This window comes from Balaenoptera physalus (assembly GCF_965194825.1).
Source record: "Balaenoptera physalus genome assembly, chromosome: 5".
Taxonomy (NCBI): domain Eukaryota; kingdom Metazoa; phylum Chordata; class Mammalia; order Artiodactyla; family Balaenopteridae; genus Balaenoptera; species Balaenoptera physalus.
This window is the reverse complement of record NC_138884.1, coordinates 124,002,523-124,021,124: the sequence shown is the minus strand read 5'-3', so window position 1 is coordinate 124,021,124 and position 18,602 is coordinate 124,002,523. Positions and strand designations below refer to the sequence as shown.

General features: G+C 38.0%; 1 protein-coding gene across 17 annotated transcripts in view; it reads left to right on the top strand.

Annotated features, from left to right (window-relative positions):
* CAMK2D (calcium/calmodulin dependent protein kinase II delta) overlaps positions 1 to 18,602 on the top strand; it is a 283,772-nt gene that overhangs the window by 205,608 nt on the left and 59,562 nt on the right. For all 17 annotated transcript variants that reach the window (XM_082462885.1, XM_082462886.1, XM_082462891.1 and 14 more), the window contains 2 exons: positions 8,657 to 8,759; positions 15,305 to 15,388. In XM_082462885.1, the coding sequence (XP_082319011.1) occupies positions 8,657 to 8,759; positions 15,305 to 15,388 (187 nt within the window). The remainder of the gene's footprint in view (positions 1 to 8,656; positions 8,760 to 15,304; positions 15,389 to 18,602) is intronic.

Here is an 18,602-nt window from a genome sequence, read left to right as displayed (position 1 = left end):
CTTCAAAGACTGGAACTCCCTTCCTTCCTTCCTTCTTTCCTTCCTTCCTTCCTTTTTATTTATTTATTTATTTATTTATGGCTGTGTTGGGTCTTTGTTGCTGCACACGGGCTTTCTTTAGTTCACCAGGGAAGTCCCCAAAGACTGTAACTTTAATCAGAGATGGCAGTGAGCCTAGGATGTGGGTGGGGAAGAAAAATATATTTTCTGACATATGAGCTAAAGTCACTAATTAAAAACTCAGGCAGGTGATTTCCAGAGAGGCTACTACTAAAAGAAATAGCCTGCTGCATCACCCATCAGATTTCTTGCAAGGGAGAAAAGTGTTTTTGCTTTCTATTCTTACTCTGATTTTAGGAGAGGATAGAGATGAACTTCTGATAGAGCTTGTTATAATTTCTATAATTGTCTTAGTCTCTATCAAATTGCTGACTTGGATAAACTTCAGTTGAGTCTAGTTCTCATGCTTGTTTCAATAGACCATGACATAAATACACTAAGAGAGGCCCAAACTTGTGCGTGAGAGACAACTTATGCACACCTTAAGTGTGCTCAGTCACTGCCTTTGATTTGTGTCTTTTATACCCACCATGCATAGTCTGATAAGTATACAACTTGCAATAGCATATTTACCAATATATTAAAATGAAAAAGATTAACTGCTGAAACCTATTATCAGGCTTTAATCAAAATATTGCCCTTACTACTATTGGGCCATATATTTTTGTTTCCCTGTCATGATTCATATGTTAATTCATGTACACTACAGGCATGCAGTTTAATTTGTCCATATCAGTGAGATAAAAACACAGGAAGTATTACATTTTTCATCATTATCACAGACACCTGTGAGCGTAGGCGTACTGTACAGTTTGTTTATAAATCCCTCCTAGGATAATAGCTATTTAACGTATTGTGTTCCTTTACAGCACCTAATGTGGGACCTTATACCTTGTTAATACTTGCAGCATAGTCCTTTAATTTAGGAATGAATAAAGTTCAACCAAAAGCACATTTATAATATAAAAGACAACATTGAATAAAACAGATTGTTGTGTATGTTAATTAATGTTGAATGAAATAGAGGATAAGCATATCCTCTTTGATACAATGATAGCATACAGATCTCGGTTTGAATATTTGAATAACCGCCACACTTGGGGGCTTATTAGACAGTAGAATCCACCAGATGGAAACTTACCGAGACCTAGAGACAAGGCTAAGGCACAGCAGGCACAGCAGAAACAACAACAGGAGAAAGTTCAGGGTGGTGGGATGTTGGCATAACAGAAGCATGTCAGTCAACACCAGGCAGTATCCATTGGATACGTGGACCACTACCTTTGTCTAAGGTGCATTCAGTGTCAGGCCAATTGATGTAGATTCAAGCAATATTAGGGACATATAGCAGTGCTAACGTAATTATAGGACTATAGTTCAGGGATATGACTCTAGTCTTTGAGAGGGTTTGAATCAAAGCAGAACCTTAATAATAAAAATGGCTACAGCTGCCATTTATCAAGCAGTTACTGTATACCCTGCACTGTATCATCATATTAATCTTCAGAACAACTTCATGAGGAGGGCACTATGACCATCCCCATGTTACCTAAGGGGAGATTTAACAACCATGAGTAATAGAACTTATTCAAGGTCACTCAGCTAGCAAGACAGGATTTGTGCCCAAGCAGTTGGGTTCCAGGGTCTGCAAGCTTAATCACTACCACTTCTCAATTCAGTTAGATAAATGAGTTGAAAACCATTATAGAGATCAAAGAATAGTTCAAAACAATGATGGGAAAATAATCTTGCGAGCAATATTAAGAATTATTTGGGAAAATGGGTCTAAATTTAGTGAGTCAAGGGATTAAAATAATCCCCACCTATGGATTTTCATAGCTATGCAAAATTCGTATCATTAAGAATAAGAGAATAAGGCATATTTAAGATTTAATGTAGAGTAGGAGGGCAGCATAATTTGACAAAAGACTGGTATAAAAAGCAAAAATGTTCTATTTAGAAAATCAGTAAGGTGGCATTGTCCACAGCCTTTGGAAAATGAGACATCGAGAAGAACGAAATGGATTTGCCACATTTAATTTAGGCCACATCAAGACAATCACTTTGGAGTGCTTAAAAATAGATTGTTTATGAAGAGTGGTGTTGGATATTTGTGAACTGCTGATTAAAAATTCAGGTATCAAAAGAGAAGAACAAACATTAATCAGACATTTCTTGAGCACCTACCACGGCCCTGTCTGGGCTGTGAGCATATATTACAGAGCAAAACAAAAACAGACCTTGTATGTATGGAACGTACAGGCTGGTGAATTAAAGATCACTTAAATATATGTGGAAAATGTATCTGTTCTGTGCGTCCCAGAAAGAAGGAAGTACATCAGACAAGCACTGCATCCAAAAATATATTAGGTCAAAAAGAGGCTGCAGTAACAAGTGACAACTCTCGATGTCACAGAAAATAAAGGCATATCAAGTCAGATGTGTTGTCTCATTTAAGACCCGGGAGAATACAATTTCTGTGAATCAGTTGACAAAAGAAAGCAAGTCAAAGGAGACAGTTATATAGCTGTGCTTTTTCAAGTAACCATATTTCACACAAAGTAGTAAGATTTCTTCAGTTCGGAGTGTATCAGAAATGGTTACTAAACTACTTCATGAACAGCTGTCTGGATAGGAGGCTTCATACATACAACTGAATCTTTTAGCAACAAATCAGCACCAGTGAATTGCCTAAGTGGAAAATACTGTCTTTCTTAAAGTCTACCTCCTGAAGAACAATGTTTAATGGAAAAATCATTAGACGGGTAGATGGATATGAGAGTGATAGGTAGGTAGATAGATAGTTGAATAGATATAGATATTTAAATGAAGATAGTAATTCTGGAGATTTGGGGGGATTTTTAACACTTTCATAGAAATGTCAATAAAATCGAATGTATGACCAGAAAAGAAAGGAATTCATTTTCTGGGAATCTGACAAGCATTCAGTAAGTCCTTGTCACCATGGGTAGTAGATGTATCAAATAGTGAATTAATTCTACATTTAGCATAATTATAAAATCACAATTATTCCACTTTTCTCAGAGCCATCTTTTTAAAAAAATGTTTAAAGAACACATCACTTGTGCATAATGTATGTCTAGCTATATTAGAAACAAACTATACATGTGACAAATTCCATAATTCATTTAGTCATTCTAGTATTTCTTTATGGAGTACTTAGTGTATGTCAGGCTGTGGAGAAACAGCTGATTGGGGAAGTCCCACTGGGGTTCTTTTTTTTTTTTTTTAATTTATTTATTTTTGTTTATTTATGGCTGTGTTGGGTCTTCGTTTCTGTGCGAGGGCTTTCTCTAGTTGCGGCAAGCGGGGGCCACTCTTCATCGCGGTGCGCTGGCCTCTCACTATCGCGGCCTCTCTTGTTGCGGAGCACAGGCTCCAGACGCGCAGGCTCAGTAATTGTGGCTCACGGGCCCAGCTGCTCCGCGGCATGTGGGATCTTCCCAGACCAAGGCTCGAACCCGTGTGTCCTGCATTGGCAGGCAGATTCTCAACCACTGCGCCACCAGTGAAGGCCCCCCACTGGGGTTCTTTCAAGCTACTTGATAGTGTGTGCTGATAATGCAGAGGCAAATCAAGAAACAGGAATGGAATACTGAGTGATTCTTACGAACTTTGTCATATATGCACGATGATAGAAATAGTACTTCCTCATCACAAACTCACCGTGCATGCATCAGCTAGAAATTCCCCGTGCTAAGTACATAAATTCAGGTATCCATGCCATGTGAAAATAAAAGCAAAAGTCACTTGTACCACGTGCACAAAAGGACCTCCACCGTGTGCATGAGCGAGCCTGATATTCAGGCTTTTCAATTCATGCAAAATTTCATTTAGTTGATTTCTAGGAGCTTTGTTCACACCTTCTTTGGCAAAGGCTGAAAATGCACCAAAGCACTGACTGATTAACTTCATGTTGAAATATTGAGACTTTCCAATAGAAGAAAGAAATTTTAAAAGACAATTTTACTTCTTAAAAGCTAATATCCAAGGGAATGTAAGCATCAAATAATATAGAATAATAAAACTAATAACTTGCTTTATAATATTCATTAAAATAATATTCATTAAAAATGTTTTGCTTTTTTAAAAAAGTAAAACACACATGATTTCACTACCCTTATAATTTCCAAATGTTTGAGTTTCATTGGTTAGATAGATATCACGTATGTGCACAGATAAATCTGTGATATCACTAATGTTGAAGATGTTAATGTGACTAATGTTAAAGATGATCATCGCCTTTGCTGAATCAGTTCCTTAATAAAGATCATGCTAGGGCTTCCCTGGTGGCGCAGTGGTTGAGAATCTGCCTGCCAATGCAGGGGACCACGGGTTCGAGCCCTGATCTGGGAGGATCCCATATGCCGCGGAGCAACTAGGCCCGTGAGCCACAACTACTGAGCCTGCGCGTCTGGAGCCTGTGCTCCGCAACAAGAGAGGCCGCGATAATGAAAGGCCCGCGCACCGCGATGAAGAGTGGCCCCCGCTTGCCGCAACTAGAGAAAGCCCTCGCACAGAAACGAAGACCCAACACAGCCGTAAATAATAAATAAATTAATTAAAAAAAAAAAAAAAGATCATGCTAATTTAGAAATCCTCATGATGTGTTTATGAGATTTTTGAGAAGCAAAATCAAAATTACGTCTTTTTCATAAGTTTCCCCTTGTTTTATTTGATTACGGGTAATAAATATTTTTGACTACTTTAAATTCTCCTAAAAATATCTGCTGAATAGACTACCTTTTGAAAATGAATGATTTTTATACCATCAGAGGAGCTTCCTCAGTATCACGTCTTTTAAAAGGAAGGGATCAGGAAATCTGGCCTCAAGTCCTTGCTTCATCGTTTTGAACCTCTCTACCTCAAACTGAGGGGTTTGAATGATTTTATCTCCCAAGTCTCTTCCAGTTCTGAAAGTGATTCCAGCAAGTTGCCTTGGTACTTTGAGATACTTGGACAGTTTCAAGAAAATCCCAAATCACAATGGAAGTAGTTGCCATTGTATCCATATGGAAGTACAGAACAAAACTTGCAAACAGTTGCTGCTCATTACAGCTGATATGCTATAAATGGTTGTTGACACTAAGACCAGATGTCGTGGAAAATCCTGCATCATTAGGAAGCAATGGGGCGGGGAGGGAACCTGTGTGTGAGAATGTCAGTAGAATCTATTTAAAAACCAACCTAAACAGTGATGCATTATATGAATTTAGAGATAATCTCAATGTGTAAATATTAACATAATAGATTGCACTTAATTTAGAAATACAGACATTTCTCAAGTCATGAGCATTCATTACAGATATTCAATGTTATGCACATTGAAATGGCCAGCTGCACTGCAGTATAATAGCTAATCACTAACGCATATAATGTCCCTTACGAGCCCCTGTGATTAAATCCAGTGGGATTTTATAATTTTATATATACTGTTTTGAGATAAAATATATATCTATAATGTTCATTTGTGAGATGAAGAATTAGTTAATTAGCTTCAAGAGTCTAAACTGCCCAAATCCACATAGTTAATAACAGTCAGGACCAGGAAATAAATCCAGGCCTTCACCCTCTTTCTAGATCATTGTGCTGCCCGTTTCTCTCATAGTGCTGTGCCCCATGTTCAACCATAGTTGTGTTGGAAGGCCTGAGTTTCTGATCTCACCTTTCTCATTTGTTTTAGAAAATCAAAATAATAGAATATTAACAGTGAAGAATGTAAAGGTCATCCTTTCTAAAGAAGTAGCCACTGATTAGGTGAGAGATTCTACTGTTTCAGCTTTTGTGGAATACAACCACATATTATCTTAATTTCTGTGGACATTCATAATCTGAACTAACCTACTTGCCAATGAACTTTTATAGCGCAGTACGTTTTTAAGTTGGAGGCTATATGAATGGTAGTAGTTAAAGAAAATCAGAATAACTGTGTGGTGCCCTGGTTTAAATGCTGCTTTAGAAATTCTTGGTGATGAAGCCTTCCATATGCTTACAGAACATGGTAACAAGATTATTCAAACAAATATATTCCAAAGAGTTGTATATAAGTCAAGTGTGTGTGATATTTTTAATGTTTCTTTATAAAGCACATAATCCTTTAATAAAGTCAGTAATCATCCTAATTTTTCAGTTTGCATTCCATAATTCTATATTTTAGGTTGGCCTAAAAGATATGCTTAAACATGAAGCCATTTCAGTGCTATTTATTTTTAAATCTATACGGTAACCTTGAAATAGACATGCCTTTTCCTGTGCATAACTGCAGCTGAACAGTCTTCATGGGTATAAGGTGAAACACTGATCCAGATGGATTTATTATTTACTGGATGACTCACAAGGCCCTACAGAGAGGTCTTCTAGGTCGTCTCTAGGTATGAATATTTGCCCCAATCATTCAAGAGGCCATGCATGATAAAACTCTAAGGTGTTCCCTTTCTTCTGAATTGGCAGATACCTGGTGTTTAAGGGCATAATGCACACAGCACTGCCCAGAACTTTTTGATTTATTGATAAGAATAAAAAGCACATTAAATTGTTTATTCACTGATGACACTGGCATTTGCTCACTTGAGATCTGAAAGACCTAAAATGATTGTGATTTCTAAAGTGATTGGAACTCTTTCCCTGAATGAGTCTGTGCTTGACAAATTAGGACAGATGTGTATTAGCAGAGCTCTCTGACATCTCAGTGCTTTTGAACATGAAGGTTACAGAGAAATAAACTATCACTTACAGTTTAATGTGGTTTTTTCCAAGTCATTTATTCCATAAATGAATAGCTGGAAATCACTTCTTAATTAAAGTAAAAGGTACATGAGTGTAGTGGACCATAAACTTTAGTTGTGAAAATAAAATGTCAAATATTGATGATATAGCATGGTTAGATACTATAGTATATTGATAGATGAACAAGAGTTCCAAATAATGTCAAATGTTAGATTTTACTAAAAGTTATTTTAGTACGAAGATCTTCCATATACTTGAGACCTCGTCATCCCAACATCGAAATTAAATTATCATATATTTAGTGTTGAGGTAAAAACCCTATCAGCCCTAAACAATTACAACGTTTTCCTTACAATTACCAATTGTCATAACAGTGATGAATCTGATGGCAGTGAGAAGCAATAGCCCGAAGAAGTCTGGTACTTGATTAAAACTTACCTGCCTACACTCTAGTTCTTGTAGACTTAACCTGATTTCCTCTGAGTTCTGGTTATGAGTCTTTGCTAATTTGCATGGCTGGCTTAATTAATAAATTAAATATTGGTTTAGGCTGTGTTTACCCAAGGTCAAAACAACCAACAGAACTGACTAATTCAGTAAGGAAAAAAAGTAGCCAATTTCTTGAAAAAAAATTGAAATTAGTTGTTTGTCAACATATAAGCAAAACCAATTTGACTGACTGACTTTTTAGATTTTTCAGACAGTCGTTTTGACACTTGCAGAGTCCATTGTTTCCCAACTTTTTTCAGTCTGAGACACACCTCTAAATTTGCTGGGTCTTATCCCAAGGTAAGAAGATGTTGAACCACTCTCCCAAATATACGTACCAATCCAGACATACGTTCATCCACATAGCTAAGGATGATAGATTTACTGTACGTATTAATCAGCCTCCTTTTCCTGACCATATTTTCCCTTCATTTCTTAAAACCCACAAAGGCAGTCCATGGAAATTCAAGACTTTGCCATGGTGCTTATTTTCCAAGTACCAATGTGTCTCGATGCCCTGGTTGGGAAACAGTGGTGTAGGCACAGCCTTATTCCAAGACTGAGTTATCAGTCCTTGAGTAGCGATAAATACCCAAGAAAATAAAAATGTGTCTTTCTTATAGTATTCTGAGATGTGAAAATAAATATATAAGTAATACTTTGAATCACACTTTGAAGACATATAAATTATGTTTTTAAAAACTGGCTTATGAAGAAAAAAAGTCCAACTATAACATTTGGCAAATAGTAGTAGACTCTTTCTGCCTTTAAGAATAAACAGATTCTTAAAGACAGCAATTTTAATACATAATTCAGAATAAAACTCCAACATTTGTACAGAAATTGTTTGGAAACATTGAGGAATCAAAATCACTGCATTCGGGTCCAAACTCTTGAAGTCAACTAGGATTTAATTTGCACAGTTTCATTTGCCAAATGTCTGTAGATTGGTCCAACTCTTGTTATCATTTTGCCAAGTTTCCTTCTGCTGAAAATGTCTGTGCTCTGTTAGGCTTCAAAGCCAATGTCCGTGGCCAAGTCTGGACCTCAAGCAGCCCTTGGAAGCATGTGAGCAGGTCAAGACAGGTGCTCCCATTCATTTGATCGCTCCCCAAACGTATTCTCTCTTCAGCCCAGTATCTCTCCAGTACACTTAGGCATCTGTCTGAAGCCTGCACACATGGTCATTTGTTATCATTTTCTAACCATATTTTCCCTGGGATTTAGGAATGACAGTCTGCGGGAGAGAGGACAGTGCATGCCTTTTTTTTTTTTTTCCTAACCTTATAAAATGTTAGTTTTGAATAGTCACTTAAAATAGGTTCTCACTTCAGTCTCTCTTTTTTCTTTCTAAATAAAGCCTGAGAATTTGCTTTTAGCTAGCAAATCCAAGGGAGCAGCTGTGAAACTGGCAGACTTTGGCTTAGCCATAGAAGTTCAAGGAGACCAGCAGGCGTGGTTTGGTGAGTAGAATCTCTCTACCTCATGCTGCGTGTACTATTCTGGCTCCAGTCACATCCCACTTCCTAACCAGAATAGAATGGAAATGTTCATTCTGACAACTTGACTAATTTTAAGGTATTGGACCTTTATATGTACCTGATTTTACTGACATTAAAGGATATATAATCTAAAAATAATTTAAGGGAATAGAAGAGCAATAACACAGACTTTTTTCTTAAAGGGTGGGTGAAAAAAATGGATTCTGTTCTAAGAATTAATAGGAGGATTGCAATATTCAAAGAGTATTTGAGAGAACATTGATTGTTCACATACAGCCTCACTTGATGCTAGAAACGCCTATGTAAATAGTAGGTACTCAGGAAATACTTGCAGAATATTTTACATATTTTGTGATTAGCAAATTTAAGTTTTAAAAATATTATAAAGTGTATATATAGATAGAGATTTATATAATATATGATATTATATATCTATATATGTGTGTGTGTTTCATCTCATCTTCTATTTCTCCAAAGTGCCAGTTTCCTCTCTAAAATTTTGATAATTTCAAAATTTCTATATGATGAAATTTCCGTTTCCTTGCAATTAAGGAAGAGATTAAACAAATTTAAATTATAGTATTTCTAACCAGGCGTATGGATTGTTTCGATATTCAGCCGAAAGAGATGATTTCACCCACTGATTTTATGCTTCTCTTTCTGCCATTTCCCAGTATTAACCCATTTTTCACGTAGTGTCCTAAAATATAACCTCTGAGAGCCTCAGTCTTACTTCTTTTCTGACTTTCAATGTATTGAGATTAAATTTTTAAAACGCCCTTCACTTTGAATTGCTTTTCCTCTAAACAACAACAACAAATACAAAGAGAGCTCAATAAGTGCTTTACTTCTTTTGTTTTCTGTGCAAATACTTCTCTGTATCCCTAAACATACACATGTACTGAAATGTACACAGAGCTCCCAGGATTCACTGTGTCTCTCTGATCTGCCCCAGCTAGTTAATGGGAGTCGCTGGTGAGGCAGGCTTGCCTGTCTTCTCTGAAGGCAGCCTAATTCAGGACCTCATTTTCTGCTGCCTGTCCTGTTTCAGTAGTACCTGACCATTATCCTTGTCTGTGATACTTCTCAAGTTTAATACTGCCTTTTACATTAAGGCTCTCCTTATCTACCAGGTGAGTTTAATACCTCCAGATTTGGCATTTGGTGTGTCATATTTTGACATATAAATAAGCTTGTTCCTTTTAACTGCAAACTGAAAGAAGGTAGGACCTAGAATTAGTTCTGTAAATTTGAGATTCAGAAACATCTTTTTATCGTAGGAAAGAGTATGGTTGACACAGATAAAGAATATACAGTAACAGGAGTTGGGGTCCAACAGGAAGTAGTGGGGCTATCACAGAAATGGGCAGAGCAGATCACTGGAGATACATAAATTAAGAGGTCCTGCCCCTTGAGATGCTCATACTTCTATATCAATAAGTATTTAGCATTCAGTGTCAGGGCACCCGTATCAGAAGCGCACATGAAGTGCTCTGGAGCACAGGAGAAGAATTATGAAATTCTGCCTCTGGGGAAAGTTTCAGTGATTGGGGGAAGGCTTCTGCCTTCCTAGTGGCTGAATGGGAGTTTTGTTCACTGGTAGGCAAGGAGATAAAGGCATTCCAGACAGAGGGATCAGCACATGCAAAATCTCAGAGGCATAAAACAATTTTTTTCTATTTCAGGAACAACAATAAGTTTGTTATAGCTAAAGTATAAAGTATACTGAGATGAGCAGTGGTTGATGAATTAGGAAAGGATTTTATGTCCTTTTGAAGGATTTGGCATTTATCTTAGAAGTTTCAGGGATCTGGTGAAGAATTTTAAGTAGAGGAGGACATAATTGGGTTTATGTTAAGTAATGTTGATTTTGGTAGCAATGTGGAGGATGGCTTTAAGGATAGCCTGGAGGCAAAGAACCAGTTAGGCTAATGCAGTAGTTCAAATTATGCATGAAGACAGCTTGAACTAAGGAGTATATAGGAGAAAGCAAGTTACAGGTAACATGCAGAAAGGACAGGAGCCCTGAACTCTAAAGGGAATCTGTTTAGAAGAAATCAGAGTCCCGGAAATTGGGTTCAAAGACAGGACTCTAGTCCTTTCTAGAGCAAAGCAGGACCCTTCTTCACGAGATACCAAAAGAGGGACTTAGGCTCAGGGATGTAATTGCCAGAACTGTGTACAAGATGATGATTGGATATCAGGAATAAGCCAGAAGCCTTATTACCAGAACCAAGGCTCCAATTTAACATTGACAACTTGGATGAAGCTTACAAGAGTATTGGAGTGGAGCTCCTGAAATCTCTCTTGCTTGGGGCTCTATGTTTTATCTCTTCTGCTAGATCAAAAGCTGTTTGAGGGACTGTGTGTAGTGAAAAGTTTCTGCTTTTTGAATGAAAATACTTCAGCTGATATCCTGGCTCTGATTCTTAATAGCTACATGCCATTGGGCAAGTCCCTTTAACTCTGTGAGGTCAGTATCCTTTTTGTAAATGAAGATAATAAACACTCCTTTATGGGACTGTTATGAGACTAAGTGAAGTAGAGCATTGGAAAATGCCTGGGCTATGAAAGCTGTTTAGTAAGTTTTCAAAACCATCTTGGAATGAAACACATGTCACAGTACTTGGCCTACACAGTGAAAGTTGTTGAGTGAATGACTAAATATCAGGCTAGTGAAAGCAATAACATCCATATAAAAGTATACAGATTTTCAAATTGTGATAATTCATCTTTCATAGCAAGCTGGTCCTAGAGAAACAATGACAGATGGGGAGTAAAATTCCCATTTTCTCTTTAGTATGGTGAAATCAGTTAAGTTCTTGCTAAGGTAGCTATTCGGGTAATGACTTTTAAGAGGTGCATTATAAGTTCTAAGAAAATTCAGCATTTCAAAAGTATAGAAACACATAGTTTCTAAGCTTAAGAGAATACTTGTTTCTTTTTTATTTTTTTCTTTAGCTCTTTTTAAGCTTTTTTTTTTTTAAAGAATAGTTTATTCTACAAGTTCAAGTGAATCCTCATGGTTACCTAAGTGAAGGAAAAGTGGGCATATGATGTACTACATTTCTTTTGGGGGTATTGTGTGATATATTTTAGGTTTTAGGAGTAAAGGCATATTTTAGTGTGAATGACTTGTTTTGATATTTATTCAGTATCATCTGCTGTAGTCTCACGTGTTTGATTAATTTTATCTTTTAAAATATAAATGTTGAGTGGGGAACCTTTTTATTTTAATAAGAAAAGAGCAGAACTCTTTCTTCATTATGTATAATGCCAGAGTTTCAGGCTTTTACATAATTTTATTTCAATAAATGTGAGAGGTCTATTACAAATAAGAAAAATAAAACTATACAGGCCATTATAGAAGCTGTCTATTGTGTTTGATTACTTTTTTCTCATTTTCGAGTTCCAGTGTTTGTTTTTCCCATGTTACTTCTCTGTCTTTCTAGCCCTGATGTCTTTGAATACTAGCCAAAAAGGCTAGAAGTAACACCCTATAACATACTTGTTAGGAAGGCTAGAAATTTACCAAAGAGAACAGCCTGTTTCTCCTGTGGGACTGGGAATGCTCTTTTCAATACATTTCTGTTTTTTTGTTGCTGCTAGGAAAAAAGGATAACTACCATGATCTTACTTCATGGAAGAATTATTTTGCTTGGTTGCTATTATGTCTCTTTTTTTTAAAGTAAGGGTTTTTTTAATGGCAGTATGTTGCAGTGGATACATTTCCAACTGTAAGTAATTCTGTTTTCTCTTTGTTTGATCTGTTCTGATACTCCTATTGGTTTTTCAGAGTGAGAAACGTATGCTGTCTGTAAAGAAGGCAAGCTCTCATTAAATTTCCTGTTGATAGCATATATCATCATAAACTAGATTCTTAGGAGTTTAATCTGCTGCTAAAGAAGACCTAATTTATCTTACCCTCAGTATTTCTGTATTCATGAGAACACATTGTGGCGTAAGTGCACTGTTTTAATGTTCGTGCATTTAGATGTAGGCCTCACTATTCTTAGGAGTAAGGACCCCACTGACTGCTCAAATGATAGCTGTGCTCTTAGCATTTGTAGTCTCCAGAAGAGGTTTGTAATAATTTACACTTAAGATTGTTGTTGCATTTCTTACACAGTGATTTATTTCCCTATCTTTTCTACCTAGATGCAATATCATTAACATTTCCTGTTCCAGGCCAGGTATTCTACTGAGTTATTTAAGACATATATTAAAGTTTACCAACTCTAGATAGGAGGGTACAGATTCCATATAAAAGGGTAGTCAAAATTCAGAGTAAGAAAGAACCACTGAGAACTGTAGTTAGCTAAAGAGATCTCTAACATGGAAATAATTTAGAGCCACCTTCTGTTAGAGTAAAGGTAGACAAAAAAATTGAAGGTCCAAGGAACAGAAAAAGTATCATTAAGGGTGAGCATGAGAAGTTTATCTTCAAGAGACCCTAAAGAGATTTTTAGGTTAAGTGCTCAGAAGTAGAAAGAAGTCATGTTGGGTGAATGAAGGGGAGAACCAGATGGTAAAGGAACGTAAAGTGCCAGCTGGGACCTCGGTCTTTGATCTGGTCTTTGGCATTGGTTTCCCATTGGGTTCCCTGTGTGTCTCAATTTGGGAGGAGTGAGAGAGGGATGGTTGGAATGAGAGAGCAGGTATACGGCAGTGAGAAGCACTGGGTAGCTCTTGAAAACTACTGTGCCTACCCTACCTTAGGAGAGCGGACTCCGCGTCTCTCCTGCAGGTACTCCTTGAACTTCACTCAGGGGAGCCACCACTGTTGCCCAGGAGTTCTTTCTACTTCACAGCTACTGAGCAAACGTTTCTATCAAGTAAAGTCTGAGGTAGAGGTGGATCCACTGTGGTCCGTGCAAAGCTTAAACTACAACCTATAGGTCTTTTCTGGAAGTCCCTTCTCATTGTCCACCCCGCCCTCCTCTAAACCCAACAAGGAAAGGAAAAGTAATGAAAATGGGGGAAAAAGTGATATCCCAAATCTTTTGCCTCATTTTCTAATGTAATTTTGTTCAAAGAAGTAACCAGCTGTTATACATATGCTTGTTTTTAGGTACAAATTTGTCATGGAGATGGGGGAAAAGCTCCTTTCTTGGACACTTTGCGTCGCAGTTAAATACATAAGGTGCTTCACCAGAGATTTGTAGTCAGAGGAATTCCTGATTACATATCCTTTTAAAGAACAGTTTCCAGTTTTCGTATGCCTTTAAAGAAAACTTCCAAATAGGAATAGTTATTTTTGGTTTGTTTTTTTTTTTTAATTTCATTTCAGGCCATTATTTCCTTTTATTATTTATTTATTTATTTATTTATTTTTGGCTGTGTTGGGTCTTTGTTTCTGTGCGAGGGCTTTCTCCAGTTGCGGCGAGTGGGGGCCGCTCTTCATCGCGGTGCGCGGGCCTCTCACTATCGTGGCCTCTCCTGTTGTGGAGCACAGGCTCCTGACGCACAGGCTCACTAGTTGTGGCTCACAGGTCTAGTTGCTCCGCGACATGTGGGATCTTCCCAGACCAGGGCTCGAACCCGTGTCCCCCGCACTGGCAGGCAGATTCTCAACCACTGTGCCACCAGGGAAGCCCAGTATTTTTTTAAGTATATATTTTTATTTGAAAACCATTATTTTCAGAAATAAGAAATATTTTACTCTAAATTCTAGCTATAAATTGTCACTTAAGTGTACCTTATTGGACGTACTGATTTATACGATAGGAAACTTTCTTTGGCCATCTAATTTCTCATACCGCATCCCTTAAGTTAAAAGTCTAGCTGATACTTGTTCAACAGTGATTCATCTGAATATTCCTGAGTCTTCTCTTTAGTTGCCAGTTATAAGTACACACTGATTATTTATTAGTACAGAGTGAGCTCTTGGATGTATTTTGGACTCATTCCTTCTCCTAGTGAGTTCCTCAGTTACTCTCAGTGCCATCCCCCACCCTGTACAGACCACCTCACTTCCAAAAATATTTACTGAAAATTTGCTTTAAGTTTGTCCCCCAGATCCACGTTTTGGGTCCTTCTCTTTTATAGGTGAATACCTCTCATAATAAAGTTATGTAGGTACCATGAGAAGTATCATCTTTGGCAAGGTTGTAACCCTATCTTCAATTTTCTCCTAATTTCCTTCCAGGTGTAGGGGAGGCTGTTCTGATTCTTTTCACAGGTTTAGTTTTAACTCACACATCAACAAGAATCAGAACTGCTGACCAAATGGCCTGAAGTCCACACACTGTGCAGCACAACAGATTGACTTTCATATCTGCAGAAAGATGTGTTTTTTCTAATAAGCTACAAAGCAGGGCAGGTTAGTGTTGATACTGCTATGGAGAGAAACTCGTCCAATATTATTTTAGTTCTCTGAGAGCCTTGTTTTATCTTGACAAACAGATCAACAGATAAAGAAGCCCAAAGAAGTTTCTTCCATAGTTTGCCATTTCATATTGATTTTGTCAAGTTGGTTTTAATTCATTAACGTCTGTTTTCCCTAGGTTTTGCTGGCACACCTGGATATCTTTCTCCAGAAGTTTTACGCAAAGATCCTTATGGAAAGCCAGTGGATATGTGGGCGTGTGGTAAGGAATCGTTTTCATGCCGATTTTGCAGTACACCAGTATTGTTACAATTAAAAATAGTATCTGTTAAATTTGAGGTTGATGGTCTCTAGCAATCAGTGTAGAGTTGTCATTCTCGAACTCTAGTCTACAACACAGTCACGTGGAGAGCTGGTTAAAAGCAGGTTGCTGTTTCTGATTCAGGAGGTCTGGGGCAGGAGCATTTGCATTTTTAACAAGTCCCCAGGTGATGTTAAAGCTCATGGTCCGGGAGGCACTTTGAGATCAGGGCCGTAGAGAATCCCCCCGAGAGGTCATGGGGTTTATACTCCCATCCTGTCACCTCCACCAGGAAGCCCTTAGCACAGATGTCATGTCTGTACCACGAGATGCTCAACAGGGATTAAGAGGGAAAGAATGGATCTTGGAATGTGATTGACTGTTCTGTGGGGACTGAGCTCCGAGTTAGGCCTTTAACAACCAGCTCTAATCAAAAAGTAGCCTATGCACGCTCAAAGGTATAGAATGGGGAGGATTTCCACCACAGTTTTTATAACAGAATTTCTGCATGTCAACGTATACTTCAAATAGGTGAGAGACTGAAATAAAAGGGATACTTCAGGGTGTTCTGAAAATTTTTCTGCTGGAGTTATTGGCAGGAGCTAACCCTCTGGGTTCCTGACACTACATCATTAGCACAACAACTTGGTGCTTGATCTCAAACTGTGTGCATCTCGGGCTCTTAGAGTTACCTCCATGCCTAGGAAGGCAGACGTGAGAAGAGCACAGTGTCTGGAGTCACAATGCCTGGGTTCAAGTCTTTGCTTTGCACCTGCTAACCCCATCTCCTTAATGTCTCTGAGTTGGCTTCTTTACCTATAAAATAGAAATATTTTACCCTCATAGAGTTATATGAGGATCAAATAGGGTGTGCATTAAATGAAGACGTTTTAGAGTTTGTAAAGCAATTTAAAATGGAAACAGCTATTATTATTCTAAAAAGTTGGAATTGTAGCCTAATTAAAGGGTAGGGTCTTAGGTGTGCCCCAAGCTCTGTCTTCCTCCTGCCTCCCTGAGAATATTTCCTAAGCAGGCACTCTAAAATCCTTTGGGTTGGAGCATTGCCACAAAATGTTATTGTTCAGATGTAAAGGTTAATGGCAGATAACTCAAATATTTCCCTTGCAATAAATCAGCCCCATCACAGATCCGTTTCTGCTGATGAATTTTCAGGGGAGTGGAGTACCCTGAGAGACAGGCAGACGCAGATACATTTTATGGAGGATGTGTTAGGGGGTGGGGGGTTGGGTGCGGCCCTCGGACCAGGCACTGGAGAGAGGCTGTGGGGTAGACGGGTCAGGACCAGGGCAAGTCTCAGTACCCTAGCTTCCACTTATAAAAATGGAGATAATAATAGCACTTGCCTCCTAGAACTTCCGAGAGGATTTTTTAAAATAAGTAAGTGTGAGTTATTATTACTATTATTATTAGAAAGTGTTTCTTTATAAATGAAGTTTCTAGATGACTGATCTGTAGCCTTAGAAGAGAGGGACTGAACACATTTAAATAGTGACTCAGCACTGTAGTTCTGGTCATCAGCTGAATATTATGATGCCCTCGCCTGAATACTAAATTCTCTCTCTGCTTTCCTCGTTCACTTTTAAATTTTTTTCTTGCACGCCTTTTACGTTGCCAAAGATGTTATTATGGACCACCTTCACAGCTCCTGAATCATATCTCATTCATTTAAATAACTTAAATAAATCATTTATTTGGTTCTTGCATTTGAAAACACTTTTTACAATGTATCAATGTTACTGGCCTTGAAGAATATCAGATCCTTTAAAAAGAAAACAAAAAAAACTGATATTTTGTACTAGAGATTCTTTACTGGTTGTGGAGCAGAATCAGTGCTGAAACTTATGTACATAGAACTGTCCAGGCCCTACATGGGCCCTCTGCTTTAGTGGCTCTGAGCTCAGTGTGGGCAGCTGCATTTTTAACAACTATGACATGTCATCAGGGTTTAGACTCACTAAACACACTGTGCTCAATTATAATATTACTTTGGTAAATTTGGGTACACTTGTTTTTGGATTTTCTGTGTGAGTGCATTTCCACAATACAGTTTGTATAGCTAACCTTTTAAAATAATGGCATATCTTGTCATAATGGGATTTCACTTCTGTGAAATGTGAGGTAACTTCTAGGGTTGAAGCTCTAACTTACTTGGCTGGAAGAGGGGAAAAAGATAGATGAAGAGTTGCTTCCCCCCTTGCTGTCTGAGCTATATCACATTCTTGAAAAATGTAAATAAATATTAGATAGATACTGCAAGTACACATACAAACATAAGTGCACCCACGTGCGTATACACACACACACACACACACACACACACACACACACACACACACACACACACACACACACACACACACACACACACACACACACCTCATGAAGAGCCACAGGGCATCTCACAGATTTCAACCCGTTTTGCCATAAGCAGAGCCACCTTCCATTTTCCTCAATCCTATCCTGACCTTTTTTTTTTTTTAACATCTTTATTGGACTATAATTGCTTTACTATGTTGTGTTAGTTTCTGCTGTATAACAAAGTGAATCAGCTATACATAGACATATATCCCCATATCTCCTCCCTCTTGCATCTCCCTCCCACCCTCCCTATCCCACCCCGCTAGGTGGTCAAAAAGCACCGAGCTGATCTCCCTGTGCCATGCGGCTGCTTCCCACTAGCTATCTATTTTGCATTTGGTAGTGTATATATGTCGATGCTACTCTCTCACTTCATCCCAGCTTACCCTTCCCCATCCCCGTGTTCTCAAGTCCATTCTCTATGTCTACGTCTTTATTCCTGTTCTGCCCCTAGGTTCATCAGAACCATGTTTTGTTTTTTTTAGATTCCATATATATGTGTTAACAGACGGTATTTGTTTTTCTCTTTCTGACTTACTTCACTCTGTATGACAGACTCTAGGTCCATCCACCTCACTACAAATAACTCCATTTCGTTTCTTTTTATGACTGAGTAATATTCCATTGTATATATGTGCCACATCTTCTTTATCCATTCATCTGTCGAGGGACACTTATGTTGCTTCCATGTCCTGGCTGTTGTAAATAGGGTTGCAATAAACATTGGGGTGCATGTGTCTTTTTGAATTATGCTTTTCTCCGGTTATATGCCCAGTGATGGGATTGCTGGATCATA